Below are 22,160 nucleotides of genomic sequence, written 5' to 3'. Positions count from 1 at the left end.
TTTCATTTTTCTATAGTGACCTTCACCAAGTCACTTTTAACCTTTAAGGGTTTCATTGTCCTCATCTGCAAAGTCGGAGAACTAGACTGGATGAACTCTTAAGATCTCTTTGGCACTAATATTCTGTGACTGACTGATAAAAAGTTAGCATCCTCCTTTAATTCACCCCTTCAGAGAAAAGGTCACTTCCTTTTTCAGAACTCTAGTTAATTTCTCCCGTTGGTGAGAAAACTACCTTCTGTTAGGTATCCCGGTGGACCTATTTTTCATAGAGACCTAGACTTTCCCACATGCCCAGCAATGAAAGTAGAGCCCCACACTGTAGCAGGATACATGTAGGGCTCATGCTTGATGGAGATTCTCTCCCCAGGCTACTGGCAGGAGCAGGATTTGGAGCTGGGAACTCTGGCTCCACTCGACGAGGCCATCAGCTCCACAGTCTGGAGCAGCTCTGACATGCTGGCCAGTCAAGGTGAGAATCCAGGCCCCTCATCTCAATGTCCCTCAGTTCCCTCACTCATCCTCACATCCTCTCCCACTCATGTTGCCTTCACCACATGTTCTCACTCCTCTCATTACCACACAGCACTTTCTCCTTTCCATCTGACATTTTAGTTCTTAGTCTGCACCACCAAATTCTGTTGCACCTACTCCTTCTTCCCTTACTCCAGTACAGAGACCTCTGTACACCCTACACTTCTTTCCAAAAATAAAATGATTCCAGGGGAATATATTACTCAGAATAAAGAGGTTCTGGAAAGACACAATCTAAGGTAGAATTCTTCAAAGGGAACCAGGGACAAAGGGATGACTGGTCAAAAATTGGCACGTGGCTATGGTAAATGAAAGGTTTCTCAAACCATTTGAGAGGTTTTAGGAATATATCACTTTCAACTTTACTCAGCCAGCTCAGTCCCTGGTACACTAATCTCAGAATCATGGTTTTAAGGCTCAATTTAGATGATGACTTGAGAAGCATTTCAATGAAAAGGGCACCGTATTGAAAGACACAGGAACAGAGTTCTAGTTCTAACTCAAATTAGTACAATGAGTTTAGGCAGTCATTGCATCTCCATTGCCTCATTGCCTACATTTGTAAAATGAGGGATTCCATGATCCCAAAGATCTCACTCAGTTCTACTAATTTTTACAATTCTTAATGCTGAAACTAACCACCAGGCTTGTGCTCCAATTTGGGAACAGTCACCCTGAACAGTTGATGCTATCAGTCAATAGCAACAACTCCAGCAGACACATCTTCATTCCTCAGGGCCTCTGCTCTGCTGGGAGCACCCACTGGGTATTTCTTGGAAATGGAATTCCAGTAACCAAGAAAGAAATAAGCAGACAGGCAGGGGTAAGGTAGGTTCCAAAAGGAGCATAGAATTGTTTTAAAATTCTCTACAGGGGAATGTAGGAAGTAAGTTTCTTAGTTTCCTATTCAGACATAAGCAATGTTGATTAAGTAATTTAGTGTCAAAGAATGGATTTTTGTGGATGCATTAGAATGAGAGCTGGAAAGTGTTGTCTGTTTTAGATTTGTTCGGTGGGGATCAGTGCTACTGAGTCACAGAGTCAGTTCTGAAGATGAGGGAATCAGTACAAGAAATCAGAATCCATGCTGTGGGGAACATGGAACAACAGGAAGCAAGTGTCCTGGAGCCTGAGGGGCTCCCAGGTAGGCCTGACCAGAAGGCACAGTTGAGATTCAAATGCCTCATCCATAAGATACCTTCCTAGTCCTTTTTGTTTTGTTTTGTTTAATTTGACTAAGGAGAGAAGGATTAGAAAGCATGTTTTCATCACATTGAAGAGAAAACCTTAATCCTTCCCTCTTTAAAATGACATCAGGATGGTGATTTGGGTTGTGTGTTGGGAGGCGGGTAACACTAATACCACAGGGAATATGCTAAGGGCCTTGATTGAAGGGAAGTTATTGTTAGAAGAATTGAAAAGTATGTAAAAATGTTTCACTTTTAAAAATATTTTGTTTGTTTGTTTGTTTGTTTTCTACCAGCTACCTTTGTGTAAATGAATGCGCAACCCAACAGCTGGTTTAGCCTTTTCCCCATTTTAATTTAAGGATTATTAGTCACAACCGCTTCTCCTGTTCTTGTTCTTATATGTAGGTGGTGGCAGGAAGGCAAAACATAGAACGACAGATATGTATGTGTGTTTTCAAAGGTAAATGGTAGAACCGTATCAGAAAAGACACATGTGGAGTGGTATGTGCAGATTTGGGGTGCCTTTACTCCTCTATTCGTGGCCCTGTCAGTTCATTCAGGAAACATTTAACAAGTGACTATTTGTTTTTCTGTGTCTTCAAAGTAAGTGAAACTAAGATCTGTCTTTCCGTCCACCGCCACCCACCACCTCTTTTCCTTCCCCCATGAAACCTTAAGGGTACACAGAGACCTTGTGTACACCAGGTCCTTGGATGGTCTGGATTAGATGAGGTGTACTTTGGCTCAGAAATGGGAGGAGGGGCTAGGGGTCCTCAGGAAACTAACCCTCTTCTACTCCTGCAGACAGCCAGCCCTGGACATCTGATGAAACAGTGGTGGCTGGTGGCACCGTGGTGCTCAAGTGCCAAGTGAAAGATCACGAGGACTCATCCCTGCAATGGTCTAACCCTGCTCAGCAGACTCTCTACTTTGGGGAGAAGAGAGGTACTATCTCATGAGTTATCTTTCTGCATGAAAACCATGGGCTAGAGAAGGGGACTGCAGACACCAAGGGGAACTGTTCCTGTCATCCAGAGGCTGAGAAACATGGCAGTATGCTGTTTTAAGATATAACAAGCCATGAGTTCCCCAACTCGTTCCAGTATTGCAGCTGTGGTTTAGAGCATGCACAGTCTTACAGGGTTCTGGAGTGACTTCACCCCACAGCAACTCTAACAGGAAGCTGAAGTCAATGTTACCTTAGGTATCTGACAAGGAAGCTCACGAAATCCAACATACTTTCTGAGTATCTCTTAGGCTACTATGTCCAATGACCCAGAAAAGTGACTGAATGACTTAAAGACTGCTTAAACTCAGGAGCAGTTATTTTTTCCCCACCCACCATACTACACCCCTTCCCCCAAAGAAGCTGGCCTGGGATTGGAAGGTAAACATGAAAGGTGCCGGTAAAATCCTAGCTTTCCATTCTCTTGATTTCCCCAGCCCTTCGAGATAATCGAATTCAGCTGGTTACCTCTACTCCCCACGAGCTCAGCATCAGCATCAGCAATGTGGCCCTGGCAGACGAGGGCGAGTACACCTGCTCAATCTTCACTATGCCTGTGCGAACTGCCAAGTCCCTCGTCACTGTGCTAGGTGAGACTCCCAAACCCCAGTGTCTCTACAGCATGCTTCCTTGCAAACAAACCTCCCTAGACGGGTCCCTGAAGCAGCTGGGAGCCAGGCAAGTCTCCAAGCACTTTAGGAAAGTTCAGCCTGTGTTCCCCTGGCAATGGGATGAAATGTGTTTTAATCCTTTGTGCTCTAGTTACTGTTTGATCTAGGACAAACTTCTTTTTTTTTTTTTTTTTGAGACGGAGTCTCGCTCTGTCGCCCAGGCTGGAGTGCAGTGGCGCAGTCTGGGCTCACTGCCACCTCCACCTCCACCTCCACCTCCCGGGTTCACGCCATTCTCCTGCCCCAGCCTCCCGAGTAGCTGGGACTACAGGCACCCGCTACGATGCCCGGCTAATTTTTTGTATTTTTAGTAAAGACGGGGTTTCACCATGTTAGCCAGGATGGCCTCCATCTCCTGACCTTGTGATCTGTCTGCCTCGGCCTTCCAAAGTGCTGGGATTACAGTCGTGAGCCACCGCTCCTGGCTAGGACAAACTTCTTCCCCTCTTTAAGTCTGAATTTTCTCTTATAACAGAGAGATGATCATACCCCTTCTACTTACCTCCCAAGATGGTGTGAGGAAAACACAAGACATGAATGTGTTATAATTTCCAAAATAAGTACCCCAGTTGCTTACATGCTCTCATCTTCATCCTATATTTCATCCTGTATTTCAACTTCCTTCTTTGCCTCTCTGAGACTCGCACTATTTCTGTGGCCACCCAGTTGTGCTGTAAGTGGAGGATCATGTATCACGTCTGTGCTATGGCGTATCTCCTCACTACCACGCTGTCTCCCGCAGGCCTTCCCTTCTGGTCCTCAGGGAGGAGATCAAAAAGAAAGATGATTTATCTAGTCTTCTACCCATCAGAAACTATAGTAGAACCTAGGTACGCAGAGAAACCATCTCCACAGGGAGAGCAGAAGTGTGACCCATGGTGCCTCTCCTTCCTATCCTGGCCATCCCCTATCCATGGCAGGAATTCCACAGAAGCCCATCATCACCGGTTATAAATCTTCATTACGGGAAAAGGACACAGCCACCCTAAACTGTCAGTCTTCTGGGAGCAAGCCTGCAGCCCGGCTCACCTGGAGAAAGGGTGACCAAGAACTCCACGGTGAGTACCTCCTGCCTTGGGGTTACAAGAGAAAGTGGTGCTGGAAAGAGAGAGAAGTGCCTGTCTATGAATGCACATAGGAGGCATGGTATGGAAGAGAACACGTATTTTGTGTGCACTCAAGTGCCTGTGTGTGTGTTGGGGCCTACATTCTCCCTGCCACAGCTTTCTAAGTTTATCTAGGTTGAGACTCACCATCTGTACGTCTACAATGAGGCCCACATGATATCTGTATGTTGGGTTTACTCTGTGTCTCTCTCTGTGTGTTTGTGTGTGTGCCACTGTTTCTGCACTCTAGGAGAACCAACCCGCATACAGGAAGATCCCAATGGTAAAACCTTCACTGTCAGCAGCTCGGTGACATTCCAGGTTACCCGGGAGGATGATGGGGCGAACATCGTGTGCTCTGTGAACCATGAATCTCTAAAGGGAGCTGACAGATCCACTTCTCAACGCATTGAAGTTTTATGTATGTCATGGGCTTGGGGTTGAAGAAGGATGAGATATGAGATGAGGACTAGGGTCCAAGAATGCAGGTGACTGTGTGTGAAACAACACGCACAGTGAAGTGGATAGGTAGAAAATGAAACAAGGACTGCCAGGACTAGGCCAGGGCTGACAAACTCTTTACAGAGGGCCCAGTAATGAATATTTTAGGCTTTGAGACCCATACTGTCTCTGTGTCAACTACTTAATTCTGCTGTTGTTGTAGGGACGCAGTCATAGACAATATGTAAACAAATGAGCTGGGCTGTGTTCCAGTGAAACTTTATTTACTAAAGCATGCAGGTGGCAGGATTTGGTCCAAGGGGATACCAACCCCTGGGCTAGGCCAGTGTAATATACCCAGACTGCAAACTGTGGTGGTAACTGTAGTAACTCAGGATTCCCAGGAAGTAGTTTCTAGTCCGCACTCCACCACTAACTAGCTGTGTGATATTCAGAAAATTACTTTACCCCACTGAACCTGATTCTTTATTTGCTACGTGAAAGCGATGAGCATGGGGATCACTACAACTTTATCTCGGTTTAACGTTCTATGATTTCAAGAAAATATGGGTGGTAGGAAAGCACAGTTTCCCTGGCATCGTTATTCCCAGATCTTTTCCTTACTGACTGCTCTTCTATTTGCCCCAGCTCCATGTATTTTCCTGGGATTCTGACCTGAAATGGCCACTGTCACTTTCACTACTCCTAGCCCTTCCAAGGACATTCTCACCCTCTATGGAATTTGCCTTTAGTATGGTTAGGACACTTCTGAGGAAGTTTGGAAATGGGAATTTCTCATCTGAGGAAATTCGGAAATTTGTAAAGAACAGCCTTTCTGGGTGGAGGAACCAAAGGGAAAAGAATCAGCGAAACTCCAACGGGAGAAGTTAGAGTTAGGAAATGGTGCATTCCCTGTCCTAACTTACCTAAAAGTTGGGCAGTTTTCAAAATAACCAAAGCCCTTCATCCTCTTCTTGTGGAATCAACTTAGGCCCAATTATTTTCCTAACTTCAGTGCTATTTAATAATATCTTAGACTCATTACTCAAACTTTAACCTGAGGTAGGTTTAGGGTGGCATCGCTATTCATTTAGCAGACTCAGTCCGCAGGCAGACAATCCAGATTCTAGCCGCAGTGCTGCCGCTTACTAGCTGTGCTCCTTTGGCCAAAGCATTTCATTTTTCTGTGTCTCCTGCTTACTTCACTGAGTTACTGTGAGGATAAATAAAACAATGCACGTGAAAGAACTTTGTAAATGTCAGAGTTCTATATTCCTATAAGGTACTTCTCTAATTATTAGCTCCTAGTGTGAGGCCCTGGCCTGGAGCTTCCCCCCCCCCCAACCCCGCCCTTTGGTTCCTGGCCAGAGCTAAAGCCTTGGTCCCCTGCCTGAGCCCCAAAGACTCCTCTGTTAGATACCAGACCATCTGGCAGTTACTTGCCAGGGACCCTTTTGGCCCAACTGTGATCAGCAGTCAGTCAACAAATGCTATACTTCAGGCACTGTGCTAGAGGTTTCTATGGCTGTGGGGTCCCGGAACACCCATTCTTTCACCTGGCCTGATTCTCTGTGTCCCATTTGATTTGGCTGAAACATGTTCATTAACTGGTTGTTAAGGTTGGCTCTATCCTTAGGGGAAGCTCAGTCTCTTTATCTGTTGTTCTCGACCAGCATCTGGTTGTATTGTTCTGAGCGGCCATCTGGTCCTAGCCTCCTAAGCAGCCCTTTGGCGTCAATGGCAGATGCCATTCTTCCTTCACAGAGCCCTTCTGTATTGTGTCAGTGCCTTTTTGCAGCCAAAATATGACCCCGGTCTCTTGCTGTTTCAAAGCTCTCACTTCGTGTTTGGACTGACCATTCAAAATGATGTTTTGTGTTCAAGGATTGCTTCTAGTTCTAAGCTCCCTTGCAGAGCGGAGAGAACTGATAAGTTGTGAGCTCAATACGTGGCAAGTTCAAGTTTATTTGTTCTGTAAAAAATATGTATTAGATCCTTCCTATGTGCTAGGAAGTTTGCTAGGCACAGGCAAACCACTCATTTCCCTTCTCAGCTTTCTGTTAAGGCATCTCTTAGAGTCCCAACAAGGACAGACCTTCCAGAATCCTATCACACAAGGTTGCAAGAGAAGTTGCTCACTTCTTCAATAGCAATAATGGTCCTCGTTCATAAGAATTAGGAGAAGGAAGGTCTTTGTGGCGCTTCTTGGTCTGCGGAAACATTTAGAGGTAGAAGCTGTAGTGTGGAACTAAGCGAGGGAATCTCCTAAGCTGTGTGGGGAGGTTTTCATTGACACCATTTCCTTCTCCACAGACACACCGACTGCGATGATTAGGCCAGACCCTCCCCATCCTCGTGAGGGCCAGAAGCTGTTGCTACACTGTGAGGGTCGTGGCAATCCAGTGTAAGAAGATTCATTTCCTGGTCTCCTCCTTACTCTCCACATTCTCAGATTGTCTTCTTCACTTAACAGCTCCTTCCTATCTCCTCTCTATTGTCTGACCTGAGCCTCTCATTTCCCTGACTGTCCAATAATGTCCACCTGCAATTAGTTCTTCTGCAAAGCAGCACAAGTTGGAAGGGGCCACTCCCTAGCTCAGTCCCTGAGTTTCCTACAAAGGCCAAGTTAAAGTAAGATACAAGTCAGGAGATTTCCAGCTTCCCCAGAACGAACCCCAAGAGGCCACCTGGAGTATAGCAGCTCCAGTGTCTCTGGCCCTGATAATTTCTCCAGCCTCATCAAACAGTCCTTGACATCCCTGCTCCCAGTTATTTTTTTTTTCTTTTAGCTCCCTGGCCTATGCTCTCCTGAGCTCTTCTGATTTGTCTGCCTCGACAGCCCCCAGCAGTACCTATGGGAGAAGGAGGGCAGTGTGCCACCCCTGAAGATGACCCAAGAGAGTGCCCTGATCTTCCCCTTCCTCAACAAGAGTGACAGCGGCACCTATGGCTGCACGGCCACCAGCAACATGGGCAGCTACAAGGCCTACTACACTCTCAACGTTAATGGTGAGCCCTCCTCAGTTCTCTTCCTCCAGAATCTCTTTTCTCTGTCCATCGTATTCCCTTTTAAAATACTTCTTGATAACATCCCCAAACTGTGACGGGGAGTGGAGTAAAGGAAAACCAGCCCACCACTGGGATCCCTGAGGGCTTAGGTCCCAGGTCCACTCTAGAACGTGAAATGGCCGCTTAGTGAAAAAACATTAGAAGGGTGGGCTCTCATCTGCCTTTCTTTGGTAGTGGTGGCCTGGGTGACACCATCTTCCATCCCCTGCACTTGTCTGACAACAAGAACAATAATTCTGTGTGCAGAGGCCCCAAAGCCTGTCAAGTGCAGGCGCAGGTGCATTTCCTTCTCTAACTGGCTCTTCTCAGAGTTGCTTCTCCTAAGATTAGGTATTGGGTGCAGTGCAACTGCTGTCATTTTTTTTTCTGCCCACCTTAAGCACACAGTACTGGGTCTGAACAGAAAATAGAGAGAAGCTTGTACTATGCCAAGAGACAGAATCTTTTCTCAGATGCTGTATCTTCTAGAAGGACCAGGTGATGCTCCTTCTCTGAAGTTCTTCTCAAAGCTGTGACCACAAAACCCAGCTTCAGGAGTTGTGGCAGGTGGCACAGAGGCCCCTTTATGGAGAGTTGACGGGGGATTTTTTTGAAGATCCCAATGGCTGTGGGCCCCACCAGAAAGTCTTGTAAATCTTTTCTCAGAATAGGGGAAATGCATTGTCAGGGAACTGTCAGAGGCTCCCTTACTTGAAACACTCATTAAAACAGTTGGGGGGATAAGAGCCAGGCCTCCCAGCGATAAGAGGTTTGAGTTCTTGAGATCAGAATGTCTAGATGGGTGATTCCCACTCCAGGGGCAGACCTCAGCATGTGGGAGCTGCCTCAGCACAACAAGGCTATTGTAGGATGCCAAGAGCAAGGACAATGCACTGAGCTCCGGTCTCTGCCCCCAGATCTCTCCAGACCAATCTGATGATGATTGGCAGTGAGAGAAAGTTCTTGTGCCCTTGTGGTTGGTATCTTGCTGATCTCCCTCTGCCCTGTGCTCAACAGCCAGGCAGAGGGAGTCCTGTTGAACTGCGTCTGTTTCCAGTGCTGACACCTGGTGGTAGAGGGAGCTACTGCATCTTCTTCCAGGAATATCCTTAAGTGTGCCTGACTGGAATGAAATTAAATGCTGTTCTACCTAGAGACGGGGGCCTGTAATTGAGGACCCCAGAGGTCGTTTGGCCATGGAAACCTGTGCTTTTCTAAGGAACTGCCATTTCCATAGCCTGTGGAATAAGTATCCAGGATTGATTTTCCATGTGGACTGTGTCTCACATACTCCCTGAGAGAGAGAGAGCAGGTAAACTCACTGCTTCCTCCAAGTTACACCATCACCTCTACCCCAATCATATCATAGATTCCCTGGACTCATCCTCTCCCTTCCTCCCAAGCAGGGCATAAAAAACCAGAACACAAATGTTTTCTTTTCAAATAAGGCGTAGACAGGCAAGGAACTGAAACGCGGGCCCAGCCAAGCCTGAGGAGACATAGGTAGGAAAGACAAAATATGTAAGGAGTGAATGAGGCATTAAGACTCAGGCTAAGCCCATGGAAAACAGCAGCTCTCCCATGGGTAGGAGAGTTATGTATATGGCTACCTCAGAACCGTGTGCTGGGCCCATGTGAGTCCTCAGATATTTGGGACTCTGGCTGTGCTGCTACTGTCTTTACCACACCCGGCCCAGTCTGTGCTGTTGATCCTCTATACAGGTTGTCAATCCTCTGCATAGGTTGCCATGGAGGACAGATGCTGTATATTCCGTGACAGGGACATCCACTATCATGAGAGAAAGCACCTTTTCCTTTGCACAAACCTTTGGAGGGTGGCAAAGTGAAGACGGAGTCCCACGCACCCTTCTCGGGAAAGACTAGAGGCCCGGGGTTTCACTAGAACACTAAACTCCCCTACTACAAAGGAACAGTGTTCTTTACATAGGGGCCACAATCTGTCATCTTTCGTAAGGTGCTGTCAAAGTGCTTAATTCTTGGCTCTATCAGCTTTTACTGCTCCTTGCCTATCTGATCTTAGGGCAGTGGGTGAATAGGCTGAGAAGGCCCTTAGAGCTAGGGGAGCTGGCTCAGAATATCAAGCAGACAGGAGAGTAAGAGGCCATGGGGACAGAGAAGGAACACTCTCATAACCCATAAATTAAAAAGAAAAAGAGGGAGAAAAGAAAGAAGTAAATAAGGGCAGAGGGATGGAGGAAAGAAGGAAGAGAGGAAGGAAGGAAAAGAAGAGGGGGAGTGAGGGAGTCAGGGAGGGAGGAAGGAAGAAAGGAAGAAATGGAGGGAGGGAGGGAAGGAAGGAGAGGCATTAAAGCAATGATCTTTGACCGAGGTCAAGCTTCAGTGCCAACAACTCAATTTATATGACTAGGTATGGGCAGATTTATGTATTTATTCATTAATCCCTCAATTTGTTTTAGCAAATACTATAATCCAGGCATGGCATATAAGCACAAAATAAGGCATGACGAATGATGCTGCTCCATTTTCCTGATGTTAGTACCTGTTCCCTGCAGTGTAAGACTATTCATGTCCAAGTTGGAAGGCTATAAGATAAGGGCTCTCCCCAGATCTGACTGTGTGTGTTGCCCTTTCCTCCAGACCCCAGTCCGGTGCCCTCCTCCTCCAGCACCTACCATGCCATCATCGGCGGGATCGTGGCTTTCATTGTCTTCCTGCTGCTCATCATGCTCATCTTCCTTGGACATTACTTGATCCGGCACAAAGGTCAGAAGCACAAGGAAAACATCAGCAGAGCTTTGGAGGGGCAGGGAGACCAATCAGAGGCAGGCGTGAGGAGGAGCAGACAATGGAAAGGGCCTTCAGAGACTTGTCAGCCCTTTGGAATGTTTAGGGAATGAAAAATGGAGCTAACCCTATCATTGCCAACCCTGTGATAACTGAGCACCACCAACCCTGCGGTGTAAAGCCTGATCACTTGGGGATCGTCCAAGTGAAATCAAACCTTCCCACTCAGTCAGCGGTTGCTCCCATGCTGCTCTACCTCCAGGCCTCCAGCTGCAAGACACAGAGATCCTGAAACTGCATCTCCATCTCATTGCTTCCTGCACTTTCTTACTTTCTGTCTGTCTAACCTCATTTTCTTCCTCTTTTACCTCGTTGCCTTTCTTTCCTCTCCCACTTTTCTATCCTCTCTCTTATACCCATGCCTTCTCTCTACCCTCTTTTCACATTCCTTCCTCTCAGACTTCCTACTCTGCTATTAATTCTAGCCAGCAGCCTGACTCCATAGACTGGTCATACATAAGGCAGATCTCAATTGCTTTGCTCATGAAGCTGACATAGCAGTTCCCCCGTCACCAAGTTGCGTGCACACGCATGCGTACACTCACACACACACACACACACACACCTCTTTCTTGCTTTGTATTATAGATGAGATTCTACTTAGGGGCAGGATTCATTATTCATGAAGGGTGTGGTCAGGTGAGGGATGTTGGAAGCAAAATGCGAATTAGGTAAGGTGGAGTAGAAGAGAGCTATTGGCAAGCCAAAAATGACTTGAGCAGTGTGTGAGTGGGTGGGTGAGAGAGTGGGCAGGGTGGACTCAGAGGTTGGGAAGCTGGTCCTGAGAGGAGAAGCCTCTGTCTCTACACAGGAACCTACCTGACACATGAGGCGAAAGGCTCCGACGATGCCCCAGATGCGGACACGGCCATCATCAATGCAGAAGGCGGGCAGTCGGGAGGGGACGACAAGAAGGAATATTTCATCTAGGGGCGCCTGCCCACTTCCTGCGCGCCCCCAGGGGCCCCGTGGGGACTGCTGGGGCTATCATCAACCTGGACTTGTACAGAGCGACCCCAGGGCCGCCCCTCCCGCTTGCTCCCCAGCCCACCCACCCCCCTGTACAGAATGTCTGCTTTGGGTGCGGTTTTGTACTCGGTTTGGAATGGGGAGGGAGGAGGGCGGGGGGGAGGGGAGGGTTGCCCTCAGCCCTTTCCGTGGCTTCTCTGCATTTGGGTTATTATTATTTTTGTAACAATCCCAAATCAAATCTGTCTCCAGGCTGGAGAGGCAGGAGCCCTGGGGTGAGAAAGGCAAAAAACAAACAAAAAAACAAGACCTTGGAGTGTTAGGAGGAGAGTGAAGGTAGAGGGGCGAGGAAGGGTAAGGGGCAGGGCTGGTTTGGAGCTGGGCGCTCTCACCACCCCTCCTTTCAGCCTCTGCAACAGAGCAGCTTCCCAGACTTCTCCAGGAACCCAGAAATGGGATGGTTGTCGACAAAGGTTGGGAGTGGCTTTTCCTCTGGTAGCCATGCGAACAAGGAGGCAGGTGCCGCCCTGACACCCCTCCTCCATAGCAATGGGAAAGTGATGAGTAGGGGAGTCCTGAGGAGATGTGGCCTGCAGAAGACACGCAGCCATGCAAGGACCCAGGGCTTTAACCTGGGGAGGACGCAGGTCCCTGCAAGGAAGAGTAGATTTGGAGAGGAAGGAAGTGAACAAAACCGGTCCCTTTCCATAGGAACTGCCCTTGGAGATTGCAGAGGGTGGCTGCCCCTCCTTGCTCCAGCAGCTGTGGGAGAGGCACTGCTCTGGGGCCTGCACTGCCTCTGCCTCCCCTGCTGAGGGGCCCCTCACTCTTACCCAAGACTCTGGATTGTTGCATGGCAACCACTCCTCCCATGGCATTGCTCAGCAACTACTCCTCCCATCCTGGCCACCCTGTGCCCCCTTCCTGGTCCCAGCGCCAGCCCTTAGTCCTTCCTCCCTCAGCAGCCAGGCAGACATAACAACAAAACTACTAAAAGGAGCTTCACTGCACTGAGCTGTTTCCTGCCCAAACTAAGGGAATAATGTGAACTGTGTGCACGTGTGTGTAGTGTGTATACTTGTGTGCATGTGTGCGTGTGTGTGCATGTGCGTGTGAGTGAGAGGCAGAGCGAGGGACTGAGGAGGAGGGCTAAGAGCCAGGGGTCCTGGGCAGGTGGACGGGGCTGTGGGACATGTCGGGGAGGCTTTGGGAATGGGGTATTCCTAGTCAGGGTTCACACCTCACCTGGGATGTTGTTCCATGCTGGTATTTCCTCTGCCACCCCCAATGCCCATCCGTCTTGGAGAAAGGAGTCCCTGGGTGTGTGTTTGCCCAGCTGTCCATTCTATCTCTCCCTGAAACCTGAAACACAGAGCATTCAGCCCTTCCCTGGATTTCCCTCCTCTGAGCCATGGAGTCAGTGCCACAGCCTTTGCTATGCACCTCTCAGGCCTCTCCTTGGCATTGACCCTGGAACAACCTACCACCACCTATTTCTCCCATAGTCTGTACCCAGTGAGTTGAAGGCTGGGTCCCCACCCTTCCTTTTGGTTTCCTGTCTTCCTTCTCATGGCCCCAGCTGGTTGCCGTGGAGATGAGGTTCCTGGTCCTCCCTGTCCTGGCCGGACTGCCCCGCCTCAGATCCAGGATGCCCTTGGCATCGCTCCCACCCTCTGCCAGCTTTTCCTCCCTGCACTGACAACGGGCATGCAAAAAGGGGCAGCCGCCATCTAGCAGGTCTGCCCACCCCCTTCAGTTCAGGTAATACCGTTTTGAATCTTCCAGCCGCTGGTTAGGGCCCTGGGCACCACAGGCAGCCCCTCACCTAAGCCAGGGCCTACTCCTCTTACAACAGCAAGGGGGCCCTGGGGCCCCAGGCCTGTCGAGCTTTTTGTCTCCCAGCACCCGCTTTTGGGAAAATGACTTTTCCTCTTCAAGCTGTACCACTCTGTCCATATTACACAGAAGCCATATTTGTACGGGGGGTGGGAGGGAGAGGGGCTCTTGTGCTGTGTGTGTCTGTCCAAGGTGGGGGGTGGGGAAGGGAGCAGGGAGGGGACCGTGTATCTTTATAATCTTTCTAACTCTCCTGTGCTAATCTCAGAGGGGCCACCCTCAATATATCTGGATTATCCGTGTCGTTCAGCTGCCTCCTTTCTGCTCCCCTTGCTGCTGCTGGGATGTGTGTATGTGAGGGTCTTCTTCCCATACCCCTTGCACGTGGTGCCTGGTGCCTCAAAAGGTGGTGTGTCCCTTGCCAGGCCACTTTCAAGGATATCTATGTACAGCAACAATATAACTCTCCAAGGGAGAGAAGTGTGTTCACTTCCTTTTGCTAAGCCCTTCCTTTCCGGAGAGTGTCTTGGGGGGCATCTGACTGCTTCCCCCCACCCTCTGCCAGGCATTGCTGGAGAATGTTGAGACGGCGATGGAGATACCATCAACCCCACCCTGGAGAGCATCACCAGACACCACCAGACAAAACTCACTTTCCAGCCCCTTCATGTTGAGCCTGAAACTTGAGCTAGTGTCTGGGGAGGAAAGGGGGAAATCTCTACGAGGTACCCATCCTTCTGCACCTTGGGTCTGAGGTGCTTGACCCCTTAGGAAGCCCTACATGAATGGGACAGAAGGTCCTTAACAACACTGGGGATGAAGCAGCCGATGCAGGTTTGGACAAATGAAACAGTGTCCCCTAACCAGCCCTTTCTATCTCATTGCTCTGACTTGGACACGCCACGGCTCACCATTCCCGATGTCCCCACTATGTCTCCCCAACTGAGGAAATAAAAGCAGAGAGGGGTGATGAAACAGTGAAGATCCTGGGGAAACAGCTGAGGAGGGGAGGCAGGGGGAAGAGGCCACTAAGAAGAAGTGAAATGGGCTTAGGAGAATCGGCCTGCCTGCAGGGTAGATGCTCTTTCTCTCTGCTGGCCACCTCTGCCCCTCAGTGAGAAACTTTACATATTGCTAAGATGCCTGACCAATGAAGCAGTTCCAGAGACTTTATGTCCCTCAGTAGAAATATGAATAGAGATCACCCTGTGGGCAATGGTCCCATTTTAAAATATGCTGTCCCATTGTCCCCTAGAGCCTACTTTAACTTGTCAGACCATGTATTCCACTTCGTATGCAAGAGGCATGCACCGAGCCTATAGATGGCTAGGCACACACCCAATAGCTCCCTGAAGTGGTTTCATTAGGCAGCCTCGACAGCCACCCCAGCCCTCCCACTCTCACACTGAAACACCCAGACCTAGAGATAGCCAGACACACCCAGACACCCGCCAAGCCCCTCACATACAGATATGTGCACACTGATACACAGCAAACGTACACAGAGATCAGCACACACAAAGAGCCCACGCCCACATACACACACCCCTCAGGTGGGACGGATTCGACCACCACTACCTTTCCCCCAAACACATGGCTCTTGAACTGCCTATCCTTGGATCGAGTTCAAGGGGATGGAGGAGCAGTGAGAGTCAGCCGCCCTTCCACTCCAATTTCCCAGCACCTCCCTTATCTCTGCTTCACAAGTCACCCAGCCCCCCTCTTTTCCTTCCTTGTGCTTGAAGAGTCTCTACTTGGTGGAAAACCCCCTGGTTTCTCAATCTCCCTTTCCACTTCGGTAAAATGCCCACTTTCTGGTCCCCACCTTTTTCCTGAGTGCAGTCCCGACCAGTCAAATCCAACCTCAAAACAGGAAGCCCTGAGGCCAGTGCCCCCCATAGACCTGAGGCTTGTGCAGGCAGTGGGCGTGGGGTGAGGCTTCCTGATGCCCCCTATCCCTGCCCGGAACCTGATGGACCTCATTAGTCCTTGGCTCTTATCTTGGAAGCACAGGCGCTGACAGCCGTCCCAGCCCTTCTGTCTGTGAACCAAACGGTGCCATGGGGAACTGTCTGCACCCGGTGAGTATGGGGCCAGGCCCCATAGTCCCTTACCCCTATGCCCCTCATTTCCCCTGCTGTTTGCTCCTCAGTCTTTATATCTCTTCCTTTTCCTCCTCATCTTTTCTCCCTTCCCTCTTTTTCCTCTTCCTTTAAGGTATTTTTCCTTCTCTCCTTCCTATGCTAGTCTCCTAACTCCCTCTTGTGTCCCTCCCTTTGCCTTTGAGTCAGTTCCATCTTGGTCCCTTGGTGCCTTCCCTTCTAACTTTGCACTGCTCTTCCAGCCCCAGCTGCCCTGGCTTCCCCAGGACTGTTCCTGCTCCAGATCTTCAGGCTCCCTGCTTTGTCCTTTCCCACTGTCTGTACTGCATCTGACTCCTGCAGAGACCTTATTCTCCCACCCGACCTTCCGCTCTGACGTCCCCTCCCACCTGCCCCTCAGTTCCTAGGAGACTCTTCTGGGGTTACTCTGATGGCCTCCTCTGGGTATGTCCTCCAGGTGGAACTTTCCCCCTCAACTCAGAACTCAAGTCAGCTGAACAGTGAAGATTTATGGAATTTTTCCTATGATGGGAATGATTCCTTCCCAGATATAGACTATGATGCCAACCTGGAAGCAGCTGCCCCCTGCCACTCCTGTAACCTGCTGGATGACTCTGCACTGCCCTTCTTCATCCTCGTCAGTGTCCTGGGCATCCTAGCTAGCAGCACTGTCCTCTTCATGTTTTTCAGACCTCACTTCCACTGGCAGCTCTGCCCTGGCTGGCCTGTCCTGGCACAGCTGGCTGTGGGCAGTGCTCTCTTCAGCGTTGTCGTGCCCATCTTGGCACCAGGGCTAGGTAGCACCCGCAGCTCCGCCCTATGTAGCCTGGGCTACTGTGTCTGGTATGGTTCAGCCTTTGCCCAGGCTTTGCTGCTAGGGTGCCATGCCTCCCTGGGCCCCAAACTGGGTGCAGGCCAGGTCCCAGGCCTCACCCTGGGGCTCTCTGTGGGCCTTTGGGGAGTGGCTGCCCTACTGACACTGCCCATCACCTTGGCCAGTGGCGCTTCTGGTGGACTCTGCACTCCGATGTACAGCGTGGAGCTGAAGGCTTTGCAGGCCACACACGCTGTAGCCTGTCTTGCCATCTTTGTCTTGTTGCCATTGGGTTTGTTTGGAGCCAAGGGGCTGAAGAAGGCATTGGGTATGGGGCCAGGCCCCTGGATGAATATCTTGTGGGCCTGGTTTATTTTCTGGTGGCCTCATGGGGTGGTTCTGGGACTGGATTTCCTGGTGAGGTCCAAGCTGTTGCTGTTGTCAACATGTGTGGCCCAGCAGGCTCTGGATCTGCTGCTGAACCTGGCAGAAGCCTTGGCAATTTTGCACTGTGTGGCTACGCCCCTGCTCCTCGCCCTGTTCTGCCACCAGGCCACCCGCACCCTCTTGCCCTCTCTGCCCCTCCCTGCAGGATGGTCTTCTCATCTGGACACCCTTGGAAGCAAATCCTAGTTCTCTTCCCACCTGTCAACCTGAATTAAAGTCTACACTGCCTTTGTGAAGCGGGTGGTTTCTTATTTTGTCTGGGGAGAAGGAGAATGAAGAGAAAGACATTTTTATGTCAGACTTTCTTGCCAGTGTCTGTTTCTATAGCTGGCCTTGGGAGAAGGTGAATGATGAATAAACATCCTCAGGGTACACGGATGTTCTCTTGAGGTGTGGGGTCACTGTCATCTCAAGGGAGAAGAGAAGAGGAACCAGAGCATGAGGGGAGTTGTTAAACCAAAAAAACCCAGAAGGGATGGCTTCACTGGAAGAAAAACTGTTCCAGGAAGCAAATGGAATAGGAATCAAAACTGAGAGATAAACAGGGAAGAGTGATGACAAAGCCCAGAGCAATACCATCTCCCCCTGTCCGACCTGCCCAGCCTCTCTCTGTCTTCTCTCTCCCCTCTGGCTTTGTTTAGTGATTAGGACGGTGGTGGGGAAGGTGAAAGAAGCATCCCAGGGAGTGTTACTCAGTTCAGAGAACATATTAAGATAATTTAAAAAGTCACTCCTGGGAGTCATCTCTCCCAGGTTCCTCAGCATGACCTGAATGTGCGCACAAGTGTGTGTGTGTGTGTGTGTGTGTGTGTACATCTGTTTCTCGATCTGTTAGAACCTACCTTTATGTTAGATGTATGCATGTAAAAACATATGTCCACCCACGAGCTTGCATCTCTGTCAGCACCTGAACCGCGCACACCTGTGTGTGTGCACTGACTTTTCTCAGGACCCAAACCCCCACTCAATTCTGCACCCATCCCTGCTCACAGGATATAGAATCGGGATTTATGACTCACTCCTTACCCAAATGAGTTTTCTTTACCCTGGTTTTTAAGCCTAGTCTTTTCTGTGTAGGATGTGTGGAGGGAAGAAAAGATCAAGAAGTTGTGAAGGGTGGAGAAACTTGAAGGGGGAGGCCCTGATCTGATTCATCTTCTGCTTGGCATTCCCCGAATTTCCCTTTCAAATTCTCAGCTTTTGAAATAAACCTTTATTTCCCACATACATCTTTCTTTCCACCTTCCATACAATACCCCAATCCCCTGGGCACCTCTTTCCCTGATTCTCTAGCTGCTTAATCACGACTTTTGAGATTTTTCTCAATCTCTACCTAGCCAAGTTTAGATGGCTGGAAGGACAGAAGCCCCTCCTCATTAGGGGCGCAGCTTTTACCACCAAGAGCAAATTCACCCTCTACCTAAGAGGTTACAAAACAGTTAGTTGCTACCTCTAACCCAACTAAAGGCTGGGGAAACTTGAGCAGATACGTTATATCCATTTGAACCCAATTACCATCTTTCCATTTTCCGAAGATATGCTATACCTGGCTTCTTCACGAAAATGTCTCTGCTTGACTCTCTGGGCTTGGGAATAGTAGGCGAGTGCGGGAGAGGTGCAGAGATGAGTTAGAATAGCTTAGGCAGGAGGGTGCAAAAGGCTTAGGGAATTTTCCTGGGTGGGTGCCACGACAAAGCCTCTAAATCTCCCACCTCCTGTCTCTTAGCAACCACCAGGTTAGCTCCTGATTGGTTCATCAAAAATTGAAAGGCGGGATTTAGGGACCGACTGAGACGCGGGAGACATTCTGAAACAGAAAGGAAGGGAAAGAAAATGAAGAGAAAGGAAATAATTTACAAACCTAAATTATGCTCACCAGAGTTCGTGAACCACAGTTCATGAATGTGTTCTAGTATTTCTTCCCCCTAATTTTTTTTCCAGGTTCCTCTCAATATCCCCCTCCCGTCCTTGACCACTCTTCCAATTCTACCAGATGTTGCTCTCCTCCCTTACAAGGTACTGATTTGGAAGCTGACCTAGTTGAGGGGGAGGAGAGGGCGTTTTTGACTCCCTGAATATTCCAGTGTCAACCTGATGCAAGGGAGGCTTAATTTAAGACCACTGGGCTTGTCTTATCTGCCCCCAATCCTATGCCTCCGGATAGAAATCCCTGGTCGGTCAGTCCAGTTAGAGAGAACCCCAGACTCCTGGGTAATAGCTTGGCAGCTCTCATGGCTTTCACAAGCGAAAGGCGGCTGCAGAAGCCTGAAGCTGCTAAGAGGTTAAGGTGGGTTGGAGACAGTGTCCCACCCCCGCCCCATGCTACGTCCTCCTCATCCCCTCCCCCACCGGGATTGCCCCAGGCCTTTTGGGCTGCCCTTTCCCTGCTATTACCTATGCAGCACGTGGAAAGCTCCTCCTTAAGTCTTAGCCGGACCTCAGCCATTTCTTTAAAGCTTTCTTGGGGACCTGCCACCCCATGCATTTAACCCACTGCATGCCATCAACCACTCTAAAATTGGTCTGAATCTGGCATCTTTTCTGCAACCCTTCAGGAATACAAATCCTGTCTCCTTAGAGCCCTTAAGAATTTAATCTTAGGGTTGGCAGGGACTTTAGCCGTGTATGAGATATTGGGCCTCCTGGCTAAAGAAAAAAATCCTCTCAGAAAGATGAGAGCCAGGGAAACAAGCTCTTGGGAAAACACAGGACCCTGAGGAAGGTCAGTTTGCTTTGCTTTCTAAAGGAGAGAGATCTATTATTCAAGGGAAGTTTGAACATCACATTGATGCTCATAGTTCATTTATTCCGAGCTGAGGCCCCTCTCTTAGGATTTAGAAAACAAATGCTTGGTCCTCACACCCTTTTTCCATTCCTATTTCCCTATCCCCCAACCCCATCACCACCTTCCTCCCTCAGAGGAATTCTGATTGAGAACTTCACTGGGATTTCAAACCCTATTCATCGCCAACTCTAATTGCCAGGGATTTGCATGAAAACCATCGTATGCTATCTAATTATTCTGACAACAGCAGCCCGCCGTCTGGGCACAAGGAGAATCGCAGTTTTAATTAACAATAATGCACCTTGCCGACGAATGTGACTGTTTAGGTTAATTAACAAGTCCAACTCCTTCCAAATCATCTCTAGACATCTTCTAGGTGATTTAGGCAGGAGGGGTGTGGGGAACCCAGGGAGGGGTGGGGAATGTTAAAACATCAGTTCAGCAAAAATGCGTGTTGGCTTTCTTCTTTCCTGTAACTATTTGGTGAAGGGAAGAGAAAATCTCTGAGAGACTGGCTCGGGAAAATTGGTTGGGGAATTTTGGGAACATCTTTTTTTTTTTTTTTTTTTTTTGAGACAGAGTCTCACTCTGTTGCCCAGGCTGGAGTGCAGTGGCACAATCTCAGCTCACTGCAACCTCCAACTCCTGGGCACAAGCGATTCTCCTGCCTCGGCCTCCCGAGTAGCTGGGATTACAGGCGTGCACCACCACGCCAGGCTAAGTTTTTGTATTTTTAGTAGAGATGGGGTCTCACTGGTTTGGCCAACTTGGTCTTGAACTCTGACTTCAGGTGATCCACCTGCCTCAGCCTCCCAAAGTGCTGGGATTACAGGCGTGAGCCACCGCGCCCGGCGGGAGCATCATTTTAAGGGGATGTATCAGACATCTTTATGTTTCAGTTAGATTTAGGAAATCTTTTGGACACATTTTTATAAATGAGAAGATTAAGTTCTTACAGCTCTCTAGTATCTCGAAATCATTGCCTGGTTGTTTGCAAACTTGGTTTCTAGCATGAGAGCCTCAACTTCCCCATCAACGCTATTTGTCCTCAGCTTTCTTTGTATGTTCCTACCACATCTGTGGTCATTTAAAGTTGCCTACTGCCTTTGGTTTCCCAGATAACATCTCAAGTTTCACCCTTGCCCTCCTCAAAGATAACTGTATTTTTTTGCTGGGTAGTTCTCTGTATCATGCAAAAATACATTGTATGTTGCTCCAAATTGCACCTTTTATCTTTCTAAGAGCATGGACCTAGTCTTCTACCTCTAAATCAGATATTACTAATGTTTAGGGGATAGGAGGAGGGTTATAGACCTCTTAGAAAATCCAATGAAAGTAATAAAATTACTCTTTAGAAAAATCTAATGTTGTACCCTAAATTTGGCATCTAGTTCTTCGCTACTGCATTTGAGTTAATCCTGATTGCTCCTCTACTATCTGACAGGACTTCCACGATTAGCCGGTGGCCTTGTCTCCCCACTGCTCAAGAAGCTTTATGCCCAGGGGTGAATTTTCTTCTTTGAAGGGGCAAATCTGTTTTCCACTCTAAGAGTCTTTGCACTTGATATCTCTTCTGCCCAAAATGCTCTTTCCTGTGCTCTTTATGTGACTGGCACCTTCTCATCCTTGGGGTCTCTGTGCAAATACCACCTCCCCCAAGAGTGACCTTCCCTGACATCCAGTGGAATGTAGCCTGGCCATGCCGCACCCAATTATTATCTACCAATTCACCTTGAATGTTTCCATTGTAGCATTTATCACATGTTAAAATTTTATTTATTCATTTATTTGCGTACCAGTTCACTGCCTGTCTACCTCCTCCCTCCAACACTAGAAAAGAAACTTCAACCATGCAAGAGTCCTTTCTCTGACTGGCACATGATTGGAGCTCAGGAAACATCTACTAAATTCCCAAGTTAATTTCACGAATAAAGATTCATTGTCCACACTGGAGCATTCACAGTCCAGAGAGGGAAGAGGAACAAGCAAGCAAATAATTGATGCAGAAAACTGACCTCTTCTCTCTAATTCCTCCAGAGCCTCTCCCATGTCATTCCAGTGTCTGGGGACTGAAGAGGCTGGAGAATCTTCCGTAGATTTCTGGCCTGTGAACCTGTTTTTCTGTGTCAATTCATGGCTGACTGGGAAAGGTTGTCTTTTTTCATTTTTGCTTGAGGAAAAGTGAGTCACTGAGACTCCCCCAGAGTTCTGGGAGACAAAGTCCTTCACTGGCTCAGAATCAAATTCATAGTCCAGCCACCTCCTCAGATTGCATCACTCTCAGGGAGAGCCCACTACCCCCCTTGGACCAAAAAGTCACCATGTTGATTTTTTTTTCCTTCAGTTTTCTCTCCTTCCTTTTAGTTTCAACTTAGCTCCCCTGCC

General features: G+C 48.7%; 2 protein-coding genes across 3 annotated transcripts in view; both read left to right on the top strand.

Moving 5' to 3' along the window:
* The window catches only part of CADM3 (cell adhesion molecule 3), a 30,554-nt gene extending 17,753 nt beyond the window's left edge, over nt 1–12,801 (top strand). The window contains exons 2-10 of one of the 2 annotated variants that reach the window (XM_007976587.3): nt 371–472; nt 2,529–2,669; nt 3,168–3,320; nt 4,322–4,459; nt 4,758–4,928; nt 7,262–7,352; nt 7,788–7,957; nt 10,616–10,741; nt 11,634–12,801. In XM_007976587.3, the coding sequence (XP_007974778.1) occupies nt 371–472; nt 2,529–2,669; nt 3,168–3,320; nt 4,322–4,459; nt 4,758–4,928; nt 7,262–7,352; nt 7,788–7,957; nt 10,616–10,741; nt 11,634–11,752 (1,211 nt within the window). In that variant the 3' untranslated portion in view covers nt 11,753–12,801. The remainder of the gene's footprint in view (nt 1–370; nt 473–2,528; nt 2,670–3,167; nt 3,321–4,321; nt 4,460–4,757; nt 4,929–7,261; nt 7,353–7,787; nt 7,958–10,615; nt 10,742–11,633) is intronic. The other variant, XM_007976588.3, reaches the window with a different exon arrangement.
* A 1,308-nt stretch (nt 12,802–14,109) lies between these two features.
* Nucleotides 14,110–17,226, top strand: ACKR1 (atypical chemokine receptor 1 (Duffy blood group)). The gene is made up of 2 exons (XM_007976583.3): nt 14,110–15,708; nt 16,187–17,226. Exons 1-2 carry the CDS (start codon nt 15,688–15,690, stop codon nt 17,174–17,176), a joined length of 1,011 nt encoding a protein of 336 aa, XP_007974774.1. The 5' UTR covers nt 14,110–15,687; the 3' UTR covers nt 17,177–17,226.
* The last annotated feature ends 4,934 nt before the right edge of the window (nt 17,227–22,160 follow it).

This window comes from Chlorocebus sabaeus, chromosome 20 (assembly GCF_047675955.1).
Source record: "Chlorocebus sabaeus isolate Y175 chromosome 20, mChlSab1.0.hap1, whole genome shotgun sequence".
NCBI lineage: Eukaryota > Metazoa > Chordata > Mammalia > Primates > Cercopithecidae > Chlorocebus > Chlorocebus sabaeus.
Note: the sequence above shows the minus strand (reverse complement) of the source record. Positions and strands in the feature narration are given on the sequence as shown.

Coding starts and splice junctions, on each gene's coding strand:
- ACKR1 (XM_007976583.3), top strand. CDS start 15,688: ATGGGGAACTGTCTGCACCCG. Junction 15,709..16,186: donor TGGGGAACTGTCTGCACCCG/GTGAGTATGGGG, acceptor TATGTCCTCCAG/GTGGAACTTTCCCCCTCAAC.